The sequence below is a fragment of the Falco cherrug genome, chromosome 4 (genome assembly GCF_023634085.1).
Source record: "Falco cherrug isolate bFalChe1 chromosome 4, bFalChe1.pri, whole genome shotgun sequence".
Lineage (NCBI taxonomy): Eukaryota > Metazoa > Chordata > Aves > Falconiformes > Falconidae > Falco > Falco cherrug.
This window is the reverse complement of record NC_073700.1, coordinates 84,619,298-84,641,718: the sequence shown is the minus strand read 5'-3', so window position 1 is coordinate 84,641,718 and position 22,421 is coordinate 84,619,298. Positions and strand designations below refer to the sequence as shown.

General features: G+C 41.8%; 1 protein-coding gene across 2 annotated transcripts in view; it reads right to left on the bottom strand.

The window, feature by feature from the left end:
- The window catches only part of HECW1 (HECT, C2 and WW domain containing E3 ubiquitin protein ligase 1), a 258,160-nt gene that overhangs the window by 191,094 nt on the left and 44,645 nt on the right, over window positions 1-22,421 (bottom strand). The window contains exon 2 of one of the 2 annotated variants that reach the window (XM_055709166.1): window positions 3,360-3,417. The exons of the other annotated variant lie outside the window; for it this stretch is intronic. Coding sequence (XP_055565141.1) covers window positions 3,360-3,386 — 27 coding nt within the window. The 5' untranslated portion in view covers window positions 3,387-3,417. The remainder of the gene's footprint in view (window positions 1-3,359; window positions 3,418-22,421) is intronic. 2 annotated transcript variants of the gene reach the window in all.

Here is a 22,421-nt window from a genome sequence, read left to right as displayed (position 1 = left end):
AAGGCAATGCGACTGCATAAGGTACAGTATAAAACAAAGGGGTTGCAAAAATTTTGGATATGCAGGAATGTTTTCTGCTTGGAAATAGCTGTCAGTACAGGTTCTTACCTATGTGTGCTGTTTTATAAAAAAAATTCTAACACTGGTATTTTTAATCATTTGATTTTGCTCAAGAACTACAATGCCAAAGAATGTTTGAAAGGTTTCTGTATGTTGAGTCCTAAATAAACCACAGGTAAGTGGTCTACACTAACAATGTTTGGCATAGGAACACCAATAGAACTTTTCTCCATAAATAACCTGTATGATTAAAAGGATGAATGCCACATATGATAAACTCTAGTTAAAGGCTTTTTTTAAAAAAAAATCATTGCTGTGTGTCTTACTGATGTAAACACCCAGCATACTACAAAAAGCACATGTGCTACAGCAGCCACAGATAAACCAAATACGATGTAATGCTCATACAAGAGCTGATTTTTTTTATAAGCAACAGATCAATGTAAGCCCTCCTCCCCAGTGAAGGACTAAATCCAAAGCAAAAGGTTAACGTGCTGTTCTTCATCTCCTCTAGAAAAGACCTTTAAAAAGCTAGAAATTACTTTCAGGAGCCACCATGTACTACAGCACTAACACCTTTCCAACTGAGAAACTTATTTTGGTGGTGCCATAATTTTTTATTTTTTATTTTGGGCGGCGGGTGGGGTTGTGATTCTACCTTTTCACTCCAGTCTTTTACAGCCTGCATTGAGATTTGGGTGCTGGAATGAGGCCAACTTTTCCATATTGGTTATTCATTTAAGGGAAAGAAAAGGGTGCTCCGAAATATCACCAGGAACATTACTCTGACTATACAGGGTATATGCAGGGAAACTAATGCAAGAAGCTAAATTAGGTATTTAAACACAGGGCTGTGAATAGTGCTCCAGCTTTCCCAAGGATTTGGAAGGGTCCTGCACTCCCTGTACCTGTCAGGTCTTCACACTGCCAACAAATACTGGCACTTATCTCAAATGCCTACACGCAACTCAAAAGGCTTATCGGCAAGGTCAAGTAAATGCCCTTGCAGGTACATACTGTTCATGGCCACAGGCTGAATCGTGCATGTAGTTTGCTTTTCCTGAAGTAGTCCATATTGAGACTGAAACAAAGTGGGGTTTTTTCTAATAACAACAGTAAAGGAGAAAACAGTATCCAGAAACCACTTTAAGTATTGTTACAAACTTAGTTCAACACATTTTCCATAGAGGATGAGGAGAGGGGACACGGGGATGGGGACTGAGAAACTACTTTCTTCAATTTAAAAAGTGGGTTGGTTTGGTGGGTTTTTTTCCTCCATACATAGAGGAGAGTGGCAGCCACAGAGCCAAAGCTGCACTTTCAGTTAATGGATTTTGTCAGTAAGAGGTAGACGATACGTCTAATAGACAGCACTACGACAAGTACTTAGGATTTGCACCACTTTGGTACATCCAAAGACAGCTGTCTATATAGTCTGAGGACCAAATTTGTCTTAATCAGAAGACTCCCCTGACGAGACACAGCATCACAGGCCAGTTGAGTGTGCCGCAGCAGGTTAGTTAATTTACTTACTTCCTGCTACCTATTTCTGGCAGGATTCTTGGTGGGAGGTATTTAATACAACCTCCAGGATCTCCTGTGTGTTGTATTTAAGGGCCCAAAATCATTAAGACATTTAGGTAGCAGTGAGGGACGCACTTGTTTAAAACTTAGGAAGAATCATCACGACAGTTGAATTTGAAAATCCTGCAAAACAGACCCTTCTGGCACTCAGGTAAGATTTGAATTTGCTCATAAGTTAAACAGGTATTATGCCCTCTGCTTTACTAAAATTCTATTCTTCATCCTTTTGATATCCCTTCTGCTACTAAACATGCTCGTCGAGACTTTTCACTTGAGAAAAAAGATACAATCCTACAGTGACCTGCATTACCTTTCTGGGGGGATATTTCATTTAGTTTTTAGACTGGGGCCTAACTGAAATACATCTTCTTTCCAGCGTAAAAAAAGAAACTGCCAAATACATCTGAAGGTGTACTTACCTGATGCAAAAGCTGCAAAATTCAAATTATTGTCATGTGAAATGTCAGGTCGTGAACAGTTTCCATAAGCTAGAACATTCAAGGATTACTTTTCACCAAAGAGTTTTCCCATGAGTCTTCACCACATTTTGTGAGACTGTATGCACTATACATAGCACATACATACAGGAAAATTTCACATTATTCAGCGTAGAATACATTTGCAGCTACAGAGAGACGAAAGGAGGAGTGTTATTGGACACAGTCACGCAAATTCTCAGTTGACATCACCAAGTGGCTGCATGTATTTCTTCAGCACTTACAGCACTGCTTAACGTGCACAGGGGCTCCAAATACCCCCCCAAAAAACCCCGCCAGCGCCCCAGGCTCTCGCTGGCTACTGCAAAGTGCAAAGCTTAACTCAGAAAGGATACGTCCTCATGAAACTGGAAGAACACAATGACCTATTACATACATGGCTGTTCACTGAATTCTTACTCTTGACAGAATTAAAGTTATTTTTATGATTAGTAACAAAGAATAATGTAGAAGCAAACACACAAACAACAGCCCCAACCATAACAACATTTCGGTGAACAGAAATAACACTAGATAAGCTTTAATGCACATTCTGGCTCTCTTTGATAACGCATGACAGTTCAGAAGACTAAGCTGTGCAGGAAGATGCGTACAGCAGCAGTGTGTTATGCATGCACAAAATCTCACAGGTTCCCCTAGTAAGTGGTTAGTGCCAGTCATACATTCCTGCATCTCACACATTAGTGTCTACTGTGATGGCCGATTTGTGCATTGTGATGACTCAGAATTAATTCATAGTTAGAAGCTGCAGGTTTCAGAAAATGCCTTGTGAAGGTGAGCGGTTGATGCATTCTGTGCTTTGCCTACGCATGGATGCGTGCAACTGCAATGTTACAGTTGCCTGCTGCTCCCAGGACCTCCTTGCTATGATGTTATAATTACCATGTCCTGATTCAGTAAGAATTCTTGGGCAGGCCACACAAAACCAACACTGACATCAGATGGATGCTTAAAAGGTTACAAAAAAAAAAAAAAACAACCCCAAAAAAACCCCCAACCAAAAACCAAAACATAAACAACAAATAGTCACTTCAAATGAAGCTTGATTAGATATGTTGTTGAAAAGGTGCTCAAATTACCTGAACCACTTTGATCTTAAACATGGACCGGGGGCAGCTGCAACCAGCTCTGAGCTTTGGCACATTCCATTATATGAATGGTAGTGAATTTATAATGGAATGGTATGAATGGTTTTTATAATCAGAAAAACACACTGACCTTAACACTACACAGGTGGAGCAGCATAATGACCCGCCAATTGTAAGCGCATCAATTCCTGGGGAAAAGGTCAATGAGGTTAACTCAGCATGTATCCCATAACCAACATAAGCGACATTTTAAAACATTGTTTTTTCCACCAAAACCTCCCTGTCTTTGCCAACATTTTATTGATTGATTTGTTTCACTGTTCCGTACTGAGTATATCTTACCCATGTTAACAGTGTACTACGTTATGTTCCAGCAGAGCTAGATGTTGTCACACACTTCAATGCTGCAATACAGGTGTTAAAAAAAGAAAAGAAAAGAAAAGAAAAAAAAATGGCATTAACTACAACAAACTTTTCAGACTTTATAAGATTAAGCAGCATATTTTTTTAACTTAGGAAGAAAATGAAAGATAACAAAAGACACCATCAGTGGATCTTCAGCTTCATGGCAAAATCCTCACACTGAGTGAGCTTATAGGGTTTGCAGCCAACCAGCATTTCTGCTTCCCATCAATTTAGTGATAAACTTGGATATTCACAGGGACCAGCGACAAAGGAAGTAAATTTCAGTGTACCATACTGGAGTTGACCGTGTATCCAACATAGCCCAGACAGTCCATGATCAGACCGCAGAATACAATGAGCAAAATTCTGCTTCTCTACCTACCTCAACCACTTTTAAAAGAACCACTTGTCACAAAATCATACAGAGAGAAGGGATGAAAAAAAGAAACTTCAATCTTAATCAAGATGAGCTAATCAACAAGGACAAAAGTCTCTCCAAACATGCAATAATAAAACTTCAAATAAATAATAAACGAAAGTGAAAGACATCCACAATTCAACCACAACATCAATGTTTATGGTGTCTGTATTTCAACTAATTTCCTCCCCTTCTCTTCTGCGACCAGGGCACGCTGGTTTACAGCTTCTCCGCAGCACCAGCAGGGAAAGCACCTCAGCATCAAGACAGCCCAATGCCCCCAGCTCCTCATCCCACCCTAACACCCACCCCCGCCATCGGTTTCTGCTCTGTGCTCAACACAGTTGAGAAGGCAAGAAGAAAAGTCTTACAAACAACATGATCGAAACTACCACTACCATTGTCAATTCAAGAGCATCACAAAAATGGAGAACAGAACAAAGGCAAAAGGCAAGTAATGAATTTAGGGAGATCTGCTGCTGTTTAGAAAAGCTCAGCTAAAAAAAGACTTATAAAACAATACAATGTCATTTGATCATACCCCCCTGAGATTAAAAGGCTTTCAAAACAGATAATAGCTATGAAATTAAACAAAAGTACACATTGTTTGGTCAACTCCCTCCACCTTTCAGAAGTCACTAAATCTCATGGACGTAATCCGTTTTAGTTCCAAATTTACTGGCTGCCTAGAGTCTAGTGACTCTTTGCTTTTATTGAAAAAGCGTATTTATGGGGATATAAAGCAGGGTGATCTCAAAGTTGGGCAAAGAGCCACATCATCTTGAAAGACAATTTCAGAGAAGTTAATCCACACGCACTTTTTTCAGCTGTTAGGAGTGCACACAACAAGAAGTCTTCCAAACAAGCACCACTGTAAAACCACGTCTCACAACCACAGCCACCGTGAGTTTTGTTCAGTCACACAGAAGCTGGTTTTAGACTTAATAGCTTTGCCCACAGCAAAAAGTTATATACTACAGCATTCTCCTTAATGTCTCTGCTGTTAGTGATTTGGGATAAAAGTACAGGTCTCTCTCTAATCCAATTCTAATGTAGCTTTCATGGAAAGAAAGTTTCATTCTCCATAGGCAACGTAAAAAACCCACAGCTCCATTCCTACCTTCAAAGCCACCCACATCACACCACTAGGTTAGGCAGACCAGGGATGCTGCATGATCAAAGCAAAACTCTGGAACAAGGAAGAGCTTCCAGACACGCACCCCCTGCCGCCTCCTGCTGTGCTGAGTGTAGCTGCAGCAGACAGCGCAACCCCAAGGTGCTGCAAAAAAGTTTTCTCCCCCCTCCTCCCTCAAAGCACCTCAGCATTGCCGGCCTCAAGTCACTTCATTTGTGAACGGGAAGCAAAAATAAACAAATATAACTATCTACCTCAACTGCCTGTCTCGCACATCATGCAAAACCTATGCTAAGTCACAGGAAGCATTTTTTGCATGGCGATAGGATGTGTCGTGATACTTTCACCCATTCAATCCAGAAAGAGCAACGTCGCTCGGGTTTGACAGCAAGCCTGACAGAAGCCCCAGCTGCCATCAGCCTGGCCAGCCCCAGACACCCCACCAGGCAGCGCAGCTCCAGTGCCGCGCTGTGGCCGGGGCTCTGGCCACCCGCCGCGCATTCACACCCCTGCCCCGGGACGAGCGGCACGTGTGCCCATATGCGTTCAAACTTTCATAGCAATAGATAGGAAAAGCGCTATCTTACATCCAAATAGATTTACTCAGGGGTACATTTATGTTAAACGAAGTGCTTCAGAAATGTAATTGCAGTTGAAGTGCACTTCAGGTAAATTGGAGAGCCTGTGATCAGAAAGACTATCATCGCTCTGATGAACACCGTTTCCTGGATTTCTTTTTTGTCTGTCTCTGGTGACCTATGAACTCCCATCTTTACATGCAGATTGCACGTTTCCTGGCACTTTTATATGGTTTTCACATGGCACTCATACAGCATTTGCCCTCCCCTCCTAAGTCCGTGACTTCATCTGCCAGTTGCTAGCGCATGAAAAGTCTAAAAAGCACTTATTTCAATAAATGCATACACAAACACATCATCTCAAAGGCCAGGGAAATCAGTAGTATCGTGTTTTCAGCCTGTATGATAAAGAGGTGAGAGGAACACCTAAACACAGGAGCTTTGCTGTTTCTGTTGAGGGCTGAGTACCCATTCATTTTCTGGCTGGAAACAACAGAGGTTTTCCAACCAAATCAGCCCTGCATCCACAGAAGATGAGCAGTCTCTTCTGAGCTCTCTGTATGAGATTAGGGTGATCCAGGAGAAAAGTGAAAAGTAGGGAGCAGAGTCCACTTGGCAGTGGAGTTTTCCTAGCTTATTTCTCCTTCTGTAAACACTGGTGAATTCAAGTTGATTCAATTGATGTTTATTACCTCCCCGATTTCTGTTTTTATATATCTCACCTCTTCTAACATCATCTCTTTCACCACCCATCATTTAACGTGGAGGTTTCTGGTTTGCTGTCCAGCTCTGACAAGCCCAGCAGTGCCTTGAACCATCTCCCCTCAAGTTTCTTACCTCCTTTGTTTCTGCTACTACTTCATCTGCCCTGCTCCTCCTCCACCTTTCATTTCATTCCAGTTTGTCCCTCTCCCTCCAGAAGCCATTGCTGGTCTCTGCAGCAGACACCTGCCCCCGGCCCCATCCTGCCTTTTAGGTAGTGTCTGGGTACCTTCTGGGTTTTCTGCTTATCATACAAGTATATTACTATCATCTTCATGCATGCCATGCCATGCCCGGCCTGAAGTGATCCTGAGACACGTATCCTGCCAGTACCTGCCATCTTGCTTCAAATCCCTACTCAAAACCACTTTTTGCGGTAAATGTTCAGGAAATAAAATGATTTATTAGGAAATAAAAAAATAAAACCTTGATGATGGTAAAGCTGGCATGCAAACAGCTAAAATCAATGCCTGTTTTACATGTCTACATACGTGTGCGCGCACCTACTTGTATGTGACCACATCTCCGCAGCACCCTTGCCTCCCGCTGCTGCCCACGCTTTCTGTACTGCGTGCTCTCAGCCCGGGAACTGCTCACTGCCTTGAGGTGGTTTGTGTAGTAACTAGCCCAACAGAACTCCAGTCATGATGTGCAGCGCTGGTTAATAACAGCTCAGTCTTTACAAGAAAGCCCATCTAAAGCTGAAAAAATATTTCATTCAGCGGTCGACAGCCTTTTTCCAGAGATAGCGACTACCGGGGCTCAGTATGCACAGGGGCCGATCTGGCACCACAGCCTGCTGCCAAATACTGAGCAACCACTTCAGACCGAGATGGAGCGCTGCACTCGGCCGTGCTAACAGAAGAGACAACAAGCTGCTCTGCCAATAAACAATTCTGTTGAGAAGAACAGAAAAGCAGGTATGTTCTTCCTGTGGATATGCTTTTCTGTTCCTCCGTCACTCCCTTCTTTGGCCACCGCCAGCATCAGCCCCAATATGCTGTTAATTAACAGCTGCCTGCTGCATGGTTTAAGTATTATCTTTGCATTGAAGGAATCAAAATGACATTGAAGATATCAGAATGACTTCTTTTAACCTCCACAGATTGATATATGAAAGGTTTTTCAGTTTTTATAAAGATCAGAGGAAGAAAGGTAGTACTTGTTATTTATGCTACAAATGTTTGTTCCTTCTATCTCAACAAGTGAAAACAGGTAAAGACCTCCTGTATTTTTCAGTTTTGCTAGTTGCACCTGCTAGCTGCAGCCACTATTTTAACCACCTCACTACAGCAGGAAACATAAAATCCCTTAGAATAAATGTTCAGTTCTGTGACTGCAAGTCAAATACTAACAAATTCTCGTGTGTAAATTAGCTAAATATCTCACAAACCAGTAAACAAATTAGACATTTTCTTTTCCCTTCAGTAGACAAAAAAAACCACGACTATAATGTCATTAGAAAAATAATTAATATGTTAATTGAGGATTTTAATTGCCCAGAGACAAACCTCAGTTGCCTTGAAATCTGGCTCAAAATCAGAGTTACATCTGTTGTGGAAAACACTCCAGCTTTTTCAAGTAAAGGCACAAAATCTGTACATATTAATGTAAAATGAAACCTCTCATTGTTTTATGCCAAAGGCAAATTAAAGAGACATCAACATCGTCTTGCCATTTTCAGGTGAGATCTTCCATTTCCTAATCTGCAAACCTATTGCATTGTTGTCAACTTGCAGCCCAGTCTTCAAGTGCATCAGATAGCAATATTAACAACAAATAGCTGACATGAATTATAAATGTTACATTATAAATGATATTATTTGAGGACTGGACTAGGTGATCTTTATAGGTCACTTCTAATTCAAACCTTTATGTGATTAAATGCTGATATATGAAGATGAAGTTCAGAAGCTAGGTCCTGAACCAAGACCCCCCATGAAGGAAGGAGACGTATGAGCACAGAACAAACCCCATGGTTTCTGTCCCCAACAAGGTGACATCTCAAACACATGCCCACTAAGACCTCATGATGAACAGAGACAGAAAAGAAAATGAGACAGTGTTCACTACCATAGTAAGCTGTAGTCTCAGGCCAGACCCCAACAGTTCACCACGGTTTCTATGGGCATTACAAAAAGGAGTTTTAACAGGAGGCAGGCAGGATGACACCGCATTTCCTTTGCCGGACAAGCAGGAAGGGCAGCAAGGAAGAGCCCTGAAAATTAACTGGAAGGTGGACAAGCCTTCCAGGATGTTGGCCATGATGGCTGACCAACAATGGTGCTGAACTTTTGGTGTGGAAGGAAAGATGGTCGGAAGGGTATCCACAGGTCACTAATTCCTCTGAAGATGAGCCACTGTTTGAAATATTCTGCAGAAACAGGAGAAACAAAGCAAAACGGGTGCAGAGAGAGAAAATACAGTCAGAAGAACATGTTCTGTAGTTAGAGGATGCTTCCAGCAGTACTGTGGATAGATATAAAGTGAGGCATGTCCACTCCCACAAAGGATATTGCAATAACTGAGGCCCCAGGGAATGAAACACCAGACAATGAGCTTCTCCTGCAGAGCCCATCTCAACCAATCAGTGTATTCCCAGCCATTCCCTACCCTCAACAGACACATCAAGTTATGAAAGAGCACCGAATTCTTCTTGTTTTGACAAGCCTCTGGGAAACATGGCTTTCCAGCAAGCTCTCCTTCCTCCTCGGGATTTCATCAGGCTGTTCACCAAACTTCTTGGCTATGTATGTAACACTACAGCTACTGACAGCACACAATGAAAACTAAAGCAAATTGGTACTATTGCCACCAGTAGGAAAGGTCTCAGAGTTGACGTTTCTACAACACCAGCATCAGTTATCCCTTTCTCGTATATGGTGAAACGACGCATATGTCTGTTTCTACCTAACATTTTGGTTAGAGGTGGTATTTTCCAGGAGAAGTGCCCATAGGTAATTTTGATTACTTGTTCCACTTTTTCTTACAAAGTGAATTTCATGCTGATGACAGGCATTGGCTGTTTGCTGGGCACAAAAGACTTCTGCAAGTTCTAGGCCAGTTGCAGGAGCAGCAGCTTCCAAACTCCTCCTAGAGCTCTGCCACTCAGCACCGGCCCAAGTTGAAAACATTTTGCCTGATGAGGTGGAACTGTGTACACCACCACAGCTTCAGATGGAGTAATTTCTCATTGCTCCACTGCCCGCAATATACTATAATAAACTGGTTAAAGGAACTGGCTTCAAGTCTTCAGTCTCTCCCTGACAATTGTGATTTTCTTAGTGATGTAGATACTTGGCAGAACACTGACTTAAGTAGAAAAACAGTTTAACACAGTCCATCAGCCACTTGTGAAATAAACTTGGATCTGAACAGCATTTCTGAAGGATCACTGGAATTCTAACATCTGCAGATGAGTTAATGCTTACCAAATGAAATTTACTGCTGAACGAGCTGTAAATGTTAAGCACAAGGAAACCAGACCTATCTCCTAAAGAAACAGGCATGAGTGAAAAGTCAGCATTTGCATCCCTTATCTTGTCTCTATAACCCTGTACTCGCAAATGCAATTTCAGGGTCTATCTAGAAGCATCCTTTTGCTAGAGCAGAAAGAGATGAGGGAATAAAGAAGACATGAGCAAACAGCACATGTGATAGTCACACAGTAAAGTATTACGGAATTTTGTATTCAAGCAAATGTTAAAGCTATTAGACCTACAGTGGGAAAAGGTACAAGACAGAAAGCTTCATTTAGCACTGCCTAAATGCCATTACTCCCCTCTCACTGCAACCAACCACTAAAGCCTGTGTCTGCAAAGCAGCATGCTTCAAGTATAACAAATTGCTGCTGGACCTCTCCGGGGCTGGCAATCTCCTCAACTTATCCAATGAATTGTGACACAGAAACATCCAACTATATTAGCAGCGCTGGCAGCGTCTTCCCCCAGTTGCTCAGTGCAATGATCAGCATCTGCAAACTGCAGCTTACATTTAATTGGGGGTGGGGTGGTGGCGGAGGAAAGATGAAATAAAAAGCAAGCAGTAAGCCCAGCAATAACAAGCTTCTATTGTAAATTATAAACATCAGACCCGTTTACTCTTACCTTACCCTATAAAAGGGGCAGTAGATTAATTTAAAAAGAAAATCAAACCAAGGTCTTACACTTCCATAAGTGCGACAGCAGATTTTCTTTTTTCCCTTCTTTTAAGAACTGAAATTAAGCGACTAAAACTCTCCTCAGAAAAATAAAGCTATGAGTAAAAGAATGTTTCTATCTCTGCCTTCCATACTGGACTAAGAACAAGGGTCAAGTCAAAATAACTTCTGAGTATAAACTCTTCCAAAACAGCAGTTATTTACATTTCATCATTTCTATAACCCTGAGAACCTGAAGGATGGTCTCACCCAAAAATGTAAGCAAACATTGTAACGATTTTTTTTTTTTTTTTTTTTTCCTGAGGAACAGATTGATTTCCTCTTCTGCTTTCGCTGGACCTGTTTAAGATCACCTCTATTTATAAAACACCTGTGGTACCATGAGGAAGCCAGTAAGATTTTTCTTACAAACTTTTAGTTCATATGACCCCTGCAGGCTACAGGTTCTTCAAGTTTGCCAAGGTCCCTGAACCAACTGCAGCTGGCCTCAGGATTTCTACAGTATCCATTTCTGTCTCTTTGTGGATGCCAGTCTTACAGCAATCTAAAGAACGCATGAAAAGCAAGAAAAAATAAAAAGCATCTTTTCAGAGAGAAAAATTATGTAACCAGTAAGGAAGAGAAGAACATCTTGCCAGCTCCTAAACACCACCACTGTCAGGTAGAACTACTACTCCAGATGAAAAAGTTCCCCTTAAGAATAAAGGATAATTAAGTGTTGAACTTGAAATTAATTTTGCATACATGTTTCCAGTGTCCAGTGATTGCTGTCCTAAAGAAATCTCCCTTGTACAATTACTTTGGTATTTTCTGTCATTGCTTCTCTGCCTAGTTTGATCAAAAAAGGCATGTGTACTTACACGCACAACTTCTTCCTGATCATGCCCCGGTTCTCTACATTCGGTGCTTACACAGGATCCAAAGACTCATTTTGCTGGTGCAATACATTCTCTCTGCTTGCCTCACCTTATGCTTCTATTCATTCCACCTCCGTTGCATGAACATGATTTCAGAAACGCAAGTTTAAAAGCCCTGTTAAACAACCTACTTATTTATAGTATTGTTCTATTACCTTGAAGATGAGATTACTCCACTACCACACACACACAAAAAATAGTATCTGGGCAACAAATAAGCCATCATATGGTATTTGTCTCTTTGTCAAGATTTGACTATGTTTATAACCCACGTAGTACTATTACAATATTTTTACTGGATGTCATAGGCATACAACACTTCTTTGGCTTATTCGTATTGAAGACAATGTATGAACAATCATCTTATTTAAACAATCTGATTAAAAAAACTCCAGTATACTCATTCCTGGGTTAATCTAGCAGCTAAGATAAAGTATTGGCATTCCATCTCATGCCAAGATTTCACACCACAGAGTCATCTGTCTTGAAAGAACATCAATTAGTGCTGGATTTGGCTGGGATAGAGTTAATTTTCTTCACAGTAGCTAGTGTGGGCCTGTGTTTTGGATTTTTGCTAGAAACAGTGCTGAGAAATGGGTGTTCTTAGTCCTGAGCAGCGCTTGCACAGCACCAAGGGCTGTTCTGCCTCTCACCACACCCCACAGCGAGCAGGCGGGGGGGTGCAAGGAGTCGGGAGGGGACACAGCCAGGACAGCTGACCCCAGCTGACCCAAGGGATAGCCCATACCATATGATGTCATGCTCAGCGTATAAAGCTGGGGAAAGAAGAACAGGGGGACATTCAGAGTGATGTCATTTCTCTTCCCAAGTAACAGTGCCATATGATGGAGCCCTGTGCTCCTGGGGATGGCTGAGCACCTGCCTGCCGATGGGAAGGGGTGAATTTTGCTTTGCTTGTGCACGCGGGCTTTTGCTTTACCTATTAAACTGTCCTTATCTCAGCCTGTTGTGGTTTAACCCCAGACAGCAACGGAGCCCCGCACAGCCGCTTGCTCACTCCCCCACAGCAGGATGGAAGAGAAAACTGGATGAGTAAAAGTCAGAAAACTCGTGGGTTGTGATAAAGACAGTTACAGTTCACAGGTGAGTAAAGCAGAAGCTGCACAAGCAAGCAAAGCAAACCAAGGCATTCATTCACCCTTCCCATGGGCAGGCAGGTGCTCAGCCATCCCTAGGAAAGCCGGGCTGCATCGTGCATCACCATCACTTGGTAAGACAAAACACTAAGTCCAAATGCCCTCCCTTCCTCCTTCTTCTCCCAGCTTTATATGCCAAGCACAACGTCATATGGGACGGGATATCCCTGGGGTCAGCTGTCCCGCCTGTGTCCCCTCCCGACTCCTTGTCCCCCCCACAGCCTGCTCGCTGTGGGGGGGGTGAGAGGCAGAACACCCTTGGCTCTGTGTAAGCGCTGCTCAGCAGTAAGGAAAACACCCCTGTATTGCCAACACTGTTTCCAGCACAAACCCAAAACACTGCCCATACTAGCTACTATTAAAAAGATTAACTCTATCCCAGTCAAATACAGCACAGTGATAAAAAATTAAAAATCAGATTCAAAATTCTTATTCCTTTGATTCAAAGCAAGCAGTTAATCCCCTCTTTCTTAATATAACTCTTTGCACAGGATGATTTCCTTGCTTTGGTGTATTCTTCTATCCTTTTGGTATTCCTTAGCTGTCCTAAAACAAATGCTTTGGTACAGTAAGAGTGGTCTTCCCTCTTCTGACATTAAGAAACCCTGAAACTGCATACGGTTGATCCGAAGGCACAGTTGGCACTGCCTTCCAGTAACAGAAAATGAAATTACGCTGCTGTCCTGTGTGGGCTAGTCAGAGTCTAATCACCAGATTAATTAAAACTAGAACACTAGCTCCGCCTCTCAAGACCATGGCGTTGTCTGACCACAGCCAGAGGATGCTACAGGCCACTCCCGTGGCCTGCGACAGGAGACTGCGCTGGTGCTACGTTAGTCTCAGCTTGGCCTCACCACTTAGGACACAGCACGGAATCCTTGAAGATCACAGCCAATTGATGTGGATCCATTAAGGGACAGATAACACCAGTGGGAACAGGGGATGGCAGATGGCACTACAGTGGCCTCTCTTACAAGCCTAGCTCTTGTAGCAGCCACTGTGCAGAGAGGGAGCATGGAGGGATGGGGCAGGACATGAAAAACTCCATCCAAATCCCCATCCACCAGACTGGCTGGAGCACTAAGCTGCAGAAGAAGCCGAGTATGAAAGTGATGCAATATCCATTTTAAATCAGGAGACTGGGTTTTTTTGCCCCCTCTCCCTCCAGCACTGCACTTCAAGCCTGGCCACTCGACTTGACATGAGACATCAGGCATGCTTGTTGAATGTCATGCAGCATGTCAAGATCCCATTCCCCAGGGCCACAACGGCTAGCGGCTATTATTACTCTTAAAGTGCATGTTATTGTCTCAGGGGGGTTGAACTGAAGTGGCTGTCTCCTGGAAATAGTCCATCTCCTCATTAGCACAGCCAGTGCTCAAGCAGTGTGGAGCGGAAGAGCTTGAAAAAGAAGAGGTGCTTAGGGCAGTCCTATCTCTTGCTTCTTACACAGCCCAGCCTGTTCCTTCACATTACACATGCACCGAATTTGTGCTGATGACAGTTCTACCTGCTGTACCAGCCCCTTATCTCCAACACGCATGTTTCACCTGATGGCATGTGATTGCTACAGCTACACAGGTTTGCGGTGAGAACAGCCTCTGCAGAGGTGGATATTTTTAATGTATATTACATCATTATAAATAGACTTGAGAGCTAAATCCTGGAACCAGCCCATGGTATTAATTCTAATTTAGTTCAGGCCCGATTCCAAATGGGTGACTATGCATGCAAACATTCGTCTGAGTGTACAATTGGCTGTTAGGAATACAAAATTATTTCTTGTGCTCATGCATGCATCATTTACACGCACTAATTTAGATAAAGTAATTCTCTAGCACAATTCCTGTGATCAGATTTAACTCAAAGACTGCTGTTAAAAAAAATATAATCACAGTAGTATATTCTTTAGCTGCATAAAAAGGAAGCAACTGAGAAATTCATTGCTGTTTCTATAACTAGAAAAACCTTCAGTACAGAGCTATTATTTTTCAGCTGGCTGCTGGTTTTTTTCCTTCCCCAAAACCCTTAGTTAGTTTCCCCTCCACAATTTAATTTCTATTAATATGTATTCTAGATTGTGGCATATAAGCATAAACATCCATTAAAAATAATCAGCAGGATGTGAATACTGTTGAGTACTGGATCTTCTGGCAGGTGGATCTGGGTTTCATGCTTTTATGCACAAAAAATAAAACTTCTCAGAAACCAATACTTGGCTTCTGAGTTTTGAAGTGAAATACCAAGCAATTGAACAGTGAATCACAAGTGACCTATGAATCATAATCTAAGAAAGATCTAACTTGTAGTTTAAGGAAATCAAGAAAAGGAGGTTAGGCAAATTGTGCTGATAAACAAGCAAAGTGGAATTATTTCTCTCCAAGTAATTCTCATGATAAAGTTGTGTAGTTCCCAAAACAAACTAATAAACATTGATTAAATATATGTCAGATCAGCTGCCCGGAATATTGCATTTTGTAACAAGATCACATAGAAATCATGAAAAACCATCATCAAGCACAGTATTAGCACCAGAGTATACTGGAAACAGGAACTATGCAAACCAAAGACAGGCTGATTTTTCCATACACTGTTGCCACATTGATTTTCCCTTTCTGTCACCTTTATTTAATAAGGGAAATGAAGTATTTTTTAAATTATGAGAGACTTAAGAGAATTCTGTATTTTGGAAAGTGTGAGGCTTGTTATTTAATAACTCACTTCTACCAGTCTGATCATTTGCTTCTGTAAAAGGTGCTTGGCAAGTTAATAATTTTCTATGTCACATACTCAAGATGTTAATTTGTAAATTAGAATCCAAAGACCGATGTTCACTTAAGTAAATTTGTTCTTGACTAACTCAGGTAGAAACAGGTCTTGTACGTGACAATAGACATGTATGGGAAATGTTTTCTAAAGTAACCTCTTATGAAATAGGCCTCCCAGGGCTACTGATTCTGCATGCGAGCAGCAAAATATAATCTGGAATTTCCCCTGCCTCTTTCACTGTCCTTCATTAGCGTTCACTATGATCAGAAGACACTTAGAAATGTGCTGACACCCTTTATACTCCGTTAGCAGAGGTGGAAATTACCTTACCAAAACCAAAGAGGTAGCAATTTCAATTCAGCAAATTATGGCATATTCTTAACTATATGAAAAAAATTTACCAAAGCTAGTCAAAGCAATTATATATATGTTTGTACTCAAGCTGGCATTTAATAATAGTATCAATAGTCCTTGTAAGAGTTTGTTACTTGTGGGAATTTGGGGAAATCCATGCTGGAAGATTCATTTAACATTTCAGCCTTTAAGGAAACAGAATCCAGCAGTAATTCATTTTGCAATTTGAACAAGTACTTATATTACCATGTTGCATGATCATTTTTATATTTATTTATGATTTATTTTTATATATAAAAACCATGTATACACACACATATGTATGCATGTATCCCTATTTGCCAGCATAACTTATACATGGTATCTCTCTACAGTTTTGTTGTGCTTTGTTTTGTTTTTTAGTTAAAAAGCACTGCACAAAATAAGAACAGCTTATTAAAGTGGGATTGTATTTATGGTAACTTAATGATAAGGCATGCTCATTAAATGATTTGAAAAGATGCATTTTTCCACCACAGAACACTTCTGAGCATTTCACCTTGCCTTGATTGATACATTATACCCAGCAGTTTCTCCAGCCAACATGGTGTTTCCAGTCTAGTGGAAATACACTCTTCAGGTCTTACTTAGAGGCAATGAAGGAAAATACCTGAGTTGTGAGCAAGAGTATTATAAATGCTCTGGCCAGAACATGCTGTTCTCTGTTTCGGAGTGTTCAAGAGATTTTGGGGTGAGGGGATAAGTAGTGAAGTTAGTTATTAAGATTTAATTGCAGCTTTTACAGTATATGGTGTTTTTTTTAAAACCCAGCTCTGGGGCTGTACGAACAAGTAAAACCCTTTCCTTTGTGTATTTTGAGTTTCTAACTTTAATTCTTCAGAGAATCTGGAAGAGGTCAACTCTAAAGGCCTAAAAGACAAATTTACAAGATGTTTTCCTTTCCACAAACCTCATTTTTTCATTAGACAATTTTTTGGTTTCTGGTTCTTGACTCACGTTTTTAAGCACTTGGGATGGGCAAAGTCGAGATAAGAAGAGTCCAAGAGGCAAGCGGGGAGCTGGAGGAGGGAGGTTTGTGCACGGGCTGACGCGCTGGGTGGTGGGATGCAGAACCCACAGCTCGCACGGAGCTGCCCTCCTGCCCGCTCCCGGCTCACAGCAGAGGCGCCCGAATGCCAGGCAGAGGAAAAAAGGGAGCACACCCAGAAGAGACCAAATGCGGCAGGCAGGAAGCCTTAAGACATCTGTCATTCAGAAACACCCTTTCCCTAACCAATGCCTGCCTCGAAAGCAGCAGAAAGGACAGTGTAACATCTCTCATCTCACCATTAACCACAACTCCAACTAAAACCACTCTGTATAAGAGTAACAAAACCTGTGAGATGCCCGGCTGAGAACTTTTTCTTCAGGAAAGACAGGCTAGCACCCACATGGGAAGAATACACAGTCAGGAAGATGCTCTTGAGGGATACAGAGTTAGGCGATGATTATTTTTAATATGCTTGGGCCCAGGGTAATTCTCCTCCCTTTCACTCTTGGATTTTTTTGGACTCTCAGGTACTGACAACTCTGTTGCAAAAGATTGCATCCCACAGAGACTTGCCAAATGCACTCAGTCTGAGAATAAATATTAGTTAGGGCCATGCAAACATCTGTACACGTGAATAACTTGGAGCACACCTGAGTGCAAAACCATTTACTTGCCAAAACATCTGTAGAAAGGTGCAACGGGTATGAAAAATATGTGAAGGAACAACTTTAATAGCTTATCACTCAAGCAAGCCTTAGTGGAATTTCATGTATGGCAAAGAAAAGACACTTTAACTCAAGTCCCTTCTCCCTTCCAAACTAAAAAAGCTCCTTGAGAAAAAAAACCTGAAGTGGTTTCACTCTCTTAGAAAAGGTTTCCAAACATTTTTACAATGGAAAGCTTTAATAAAATCATTGCAGAGACCACACACCCAGTTTCTACAATTCTTTCTTCTGCAGTAAACACACTACAAAAGCCACATAAATACATTGAAATTTACTGGCCATTTTATCCACTTTGTCACACCAATCTTCCATCCACCTGTAAATTTGGAATCAAAGCAAATTCCATCAGATTAGCAGGGCTGCAATGAAGTACAGAATTCAGGCCCTTCACGTGTTCCACTCCAGCAAAATGAGCGCTACATTTTTCTGAAGGCTAAAACTCCATGTTTTTTCCTAATAACAGTTTTAATTGCTCATTAATTAATTATGGATAGCTATTAGCAGTGAAATTCTAAGAGATTTATTTGGCATAAAGAGATCAAAACTAGTCCTTTTGGCAAAAAGCATCCAAACTTCCTCATTATGCCACTTCTGCATTTTCTCCATCACTGTAGCAACAGTTGCAAAAACACAGGTGAAGAGAAAAATAACTGCTCAAAAAAGCTTAGTTTAAAAAGAAAGGCCAGAAAATGGAAACACGAACAATCCCTGCTTTGAAAACAGTGAAGTACAGTATCCCGCCGCACATCACATTAATGTGACATTCTGCAGGCCCTCAGAAACAGACCCCTTGCCACTTGAGTATCGATCCACTACCTTTTAAGGCCATCTTTCAGATCTGTTGAACTCTTTCTACCCTCTGACCTATGAGAGCTCTATCCTCTGAAGCCTGTCAAAACCCAGCACAGATTCAAAAGATAAGGTGATCAAATGTGACAAAAGTATTCTCCTTGAAAAAAAATATCTGGCCATGCAAGTCATGGAAATTCTTGTTATCCTCTAAGCATTTTTATATTGGGAACCAAAGAAACCACAAAGTGTCTTCAAGACCTTAACTCATCTTCTTTTGACAAGGTCATTTACTCATAAGTGCTATAAGCCAATAACAATGAAAACCGGTTGTGTTTCCCCATGCTTACTCCAAAATCTCTTCTGATCACTTAGTAGCCAACCCACACTGATGTATACATCACACAGCTATCACCTCACATCTCTTCCCTGCTTGCCCTTGCTGTGCCAATAAACAGAGTGGGTTCTAGCTCCCAATATTCCTCATGAGAATCAAATTTATTTCACAACTGGCTAACTGAACGCATGACAGGTCCTTTTATGTTACAAGCTATTATGAATTACAGCTAATTAAGATATCTGAAAAATGACTTACTACTGAGACTCCAGCTCAGATACAGGAATCTACTGACTTTGTTGTGGTGAAATCCAGTTAAGTCAGACTCTCCTTGGAAAGTCACCTACAGGTTCCTTGGCAGCTACCAATGGTTCAACTTGGGACTGGGGAAATAGCTTGGGGTTTTTGATAAAATCTTAATGGTTGCTTCTTCTTGAGATTAAACGGATCTTACAAAACACATTATGTGTCACAACCTTTGGCCTACCCTCCAAGTGACTGCAATCTGGGTAGCAATGGTTAACACCATACTGAGCCAGAGCAGGCATGCCCTGCAATGAGCAGCCTTCATTCTGTCTACTTATCAAGAGTCCTAGGGATACAGAGAAGTCATATAAATAATGTACCCCATCTACCAGCTTTTGTATTAATTAAGCTCAACACACACGGGAAAGGCACACAGCTTTCATAAACCTCAGGACTGAAGGCAGCTGGCAGGGCAGCACCCCTCCTGTTGTGCACCAACACAAAGGTGCTTGACTTTTACATGAAGCCTCCCCTCTTTGCATACAGTATGGACCTGGGCTGGTCTTATTTAATTTCACATTGAATTTTCACTAAGGGGTTTTGTTTCTGTTTGAGTGCCAGATCTTTTAATTTGATCTCAAGCAAATCTGGAGAATGCACTCGGTGTTGGCAGCTCCTTGTCAAAGTTCCTGGGTCAAATGCTCGCCTCTTAAATTGCCTTTGACCAAAGATGTGTCTACTGATGTTGGCCTAAGAGCCACTGTCTGCAAAGGGAAAGAAACCAACTGTCCCACATAAAACAAAACCAGGATTTCCACAGATCATTTTCCTGAGAAAGAGGGTACAGAGTTCCTAAAAATTTCCCTTTTCCACAGAACACTGCAAAATGAATACATTTCTCCTTTACAAACAACAACACAGAAAAGTTAAAAATTAAGATACAATGGTCAAAAAGAAAAGAAGCACTCCAGGCTGTCTCCTGGTAACTGCTGCAATTAATGAAGTTGCAGGAATGCATTTGGCCCAAGTTCACCATGTATTTAAGGCTGATTACAAAAATTAGGCTACCACCAATTTAAATGTCAGTGGTTACATATACTGAGCTTTCCTTTTCCTTAAAATTACAACTTGCAGACACCACAAAATTACTTTCTTGCATACATAAAATGCTTCAATTAGCTTCATAGCTATCCTTTTTTCCTTTAAAGCATAAGACAGCACTTTGCATGTCTCCATGAAAGGAGGATAGCCCAAAAGTGAAAAGACAAGCTGGTGATTTCACAGATTTCTCAGAGCCAAAGTTCTGCGAAGCAACTCCAAAGCAATCGGACCCTCAAGTTAGAAAGACATGAGTAAACAGAAGTAATCAAACCTTCTGACTTGCTTTTGTTACACCCTCACTTTTGTTGCTACCATGCAATGGCACTGGAGGAAGACAGAAATAAGACTCTTCAAGCTGACCCAAACCCAACAATGCAAGCTGGTTAAAAAATGCAGCCCCAGGAAACTGCCCAAGAAAAAGCTGTCAGCATCTCACAGTACATCTGTGGCATCTAAGTGCTGCTTAAGAGACCATCCCTGGTGAAGTTGTTAATCTGGTATACCTACAGAATCACTGAAGCCTGGAATAGCAGTGTGTAGCACCAAGCACCTTTTAGCTTTGCTCCAGCCCCAGGCATGCAGCCAAGATTCAGCTCTACGGGTCACTCAAAGGCAAGGGGCTACACTTCTTCAGAGTTGACTTAAAGCCCTCAAAAATCAAACACACAAACCAACAAGACAGGGCCTAGAGAGACAGTGCATGCCTTACAACGCTGCCTAGTCTCTACTGCGCTTCATGCCAAAATGCAGCACGGCAGCTTGGGTTCAGCCTTTTTTCTTTCATCCTCACAGCACTTGTCAACCTGACCAATGACTTTGCCCACACTATATTTTTTGCACTGAAGAGGTGGCAATACCTGGTGCAGATTGCTCTCCTGGTCCAGATAGCGGGAGTAGGGAAATTATTTAATTGGTAATTGAGCCCTAAAGAACAGATCTGAAAGATGACAGCCTAAGGCTAGGTAAAATTTAATTCAGTCTGAACTAGGGAGAACTTCCCTAATTATATTACTCCAGACACTGAACTCACCTTCCACAATGATAAAACATTTTTGTGCAAACCTCACCAAAGAAGTCACTGTGAACATCACAGCCAAGTCATTATTTTGAGGAATTGTCACAACAGGGGGCAAAAAAGCAATACAAGAACACTCATGTGAGCCTTTTCTAAGTGCCTCCTGCAAATCATGGAGGCGGCAGAAACAGCAATAGAAAAAGACAAACCTAGGTTTTATTTTAAGTTTGGATTTGAAAGCAAGTCACGTTGAGATCCAGGCAATTATTTTGTAAGTGATATGACAGAATTGAGCTTTATCCTCCCGTAGCCAGCCCTGTTGTTTTTCTTTTCCCCCTACACACACAGCTTGTCATGATCCAAGCTATGCCTGTGCTCCGAGAACCGTAACTCCAGCATGGTCCCCTGACAAACCCACCCAAGAACTGCAGCAGCTCCTGGCAGACAGAGTAGAAACGCCTGTGCCATATCCCACCAGCCCAGAGAGGATCTGCACCCCACGGCCATCCAGAACAGGTGGCCAGTGAGGGAAGGTGACTCAAACCTAAGCCTCACACTGTACCAGCATTTTCCCAGACCCGTTCTCAACTCTAAGAAGCCTTCAGAGGAACATAAGAAACGTGCTCTGCCCCTTGTAATCACACCCCTTCTTGCTTTCTTCAAAAATGTTACTTTGAAAGCAACTTTAAATGATGCAAGGAACAGGCACTGCAACAGCAGTCACACCTCCCCTCTTGTACCTCCTCGCCAGCTTAGGCTGCATCTTTCGGACCTCCGTTCAGCAAGTACAGCTTGGACATAACAGAAAACTGCTGAGATGTGGTTCATTATCTGTGCAGGACTGTGCCTCTGCCCTCTTCTCACCTCTAAAAGTCACACCTTACACTGAGAAGAAAGTAGGTATGTCTATGTCAAGCCTTTAATCCCCATCCCAACATTGACATAACTGGTTGAGATCCTCCAAGGCAAAGAAGTAGTAGCTATTTGGACTGTGACGATCTGTTAATTGTCAGTAACCTGATCTCTGAAGATGCTGCACACCAATTCCTCTTACCCTCAGAGGTAAGAGCTGTAGAAGTATAGTGTTGGAGATGTTCATCTCTGCCATTGCCTGTACAGTCAGTACAATCAACCTCCTCTGAGGACAGTTAGAGCAGCGAGGGGCTGGCTGCTTTCTATGGGGGTTTCTGGAAGTTCCAAAGGTCACAAAACCGAGAAAGTTTAGGGAGAAAAGGCCCAGAAACAACCATTACAGGATCACAAGTTATAGAGGAGGAATCTCTTCTAATACCATA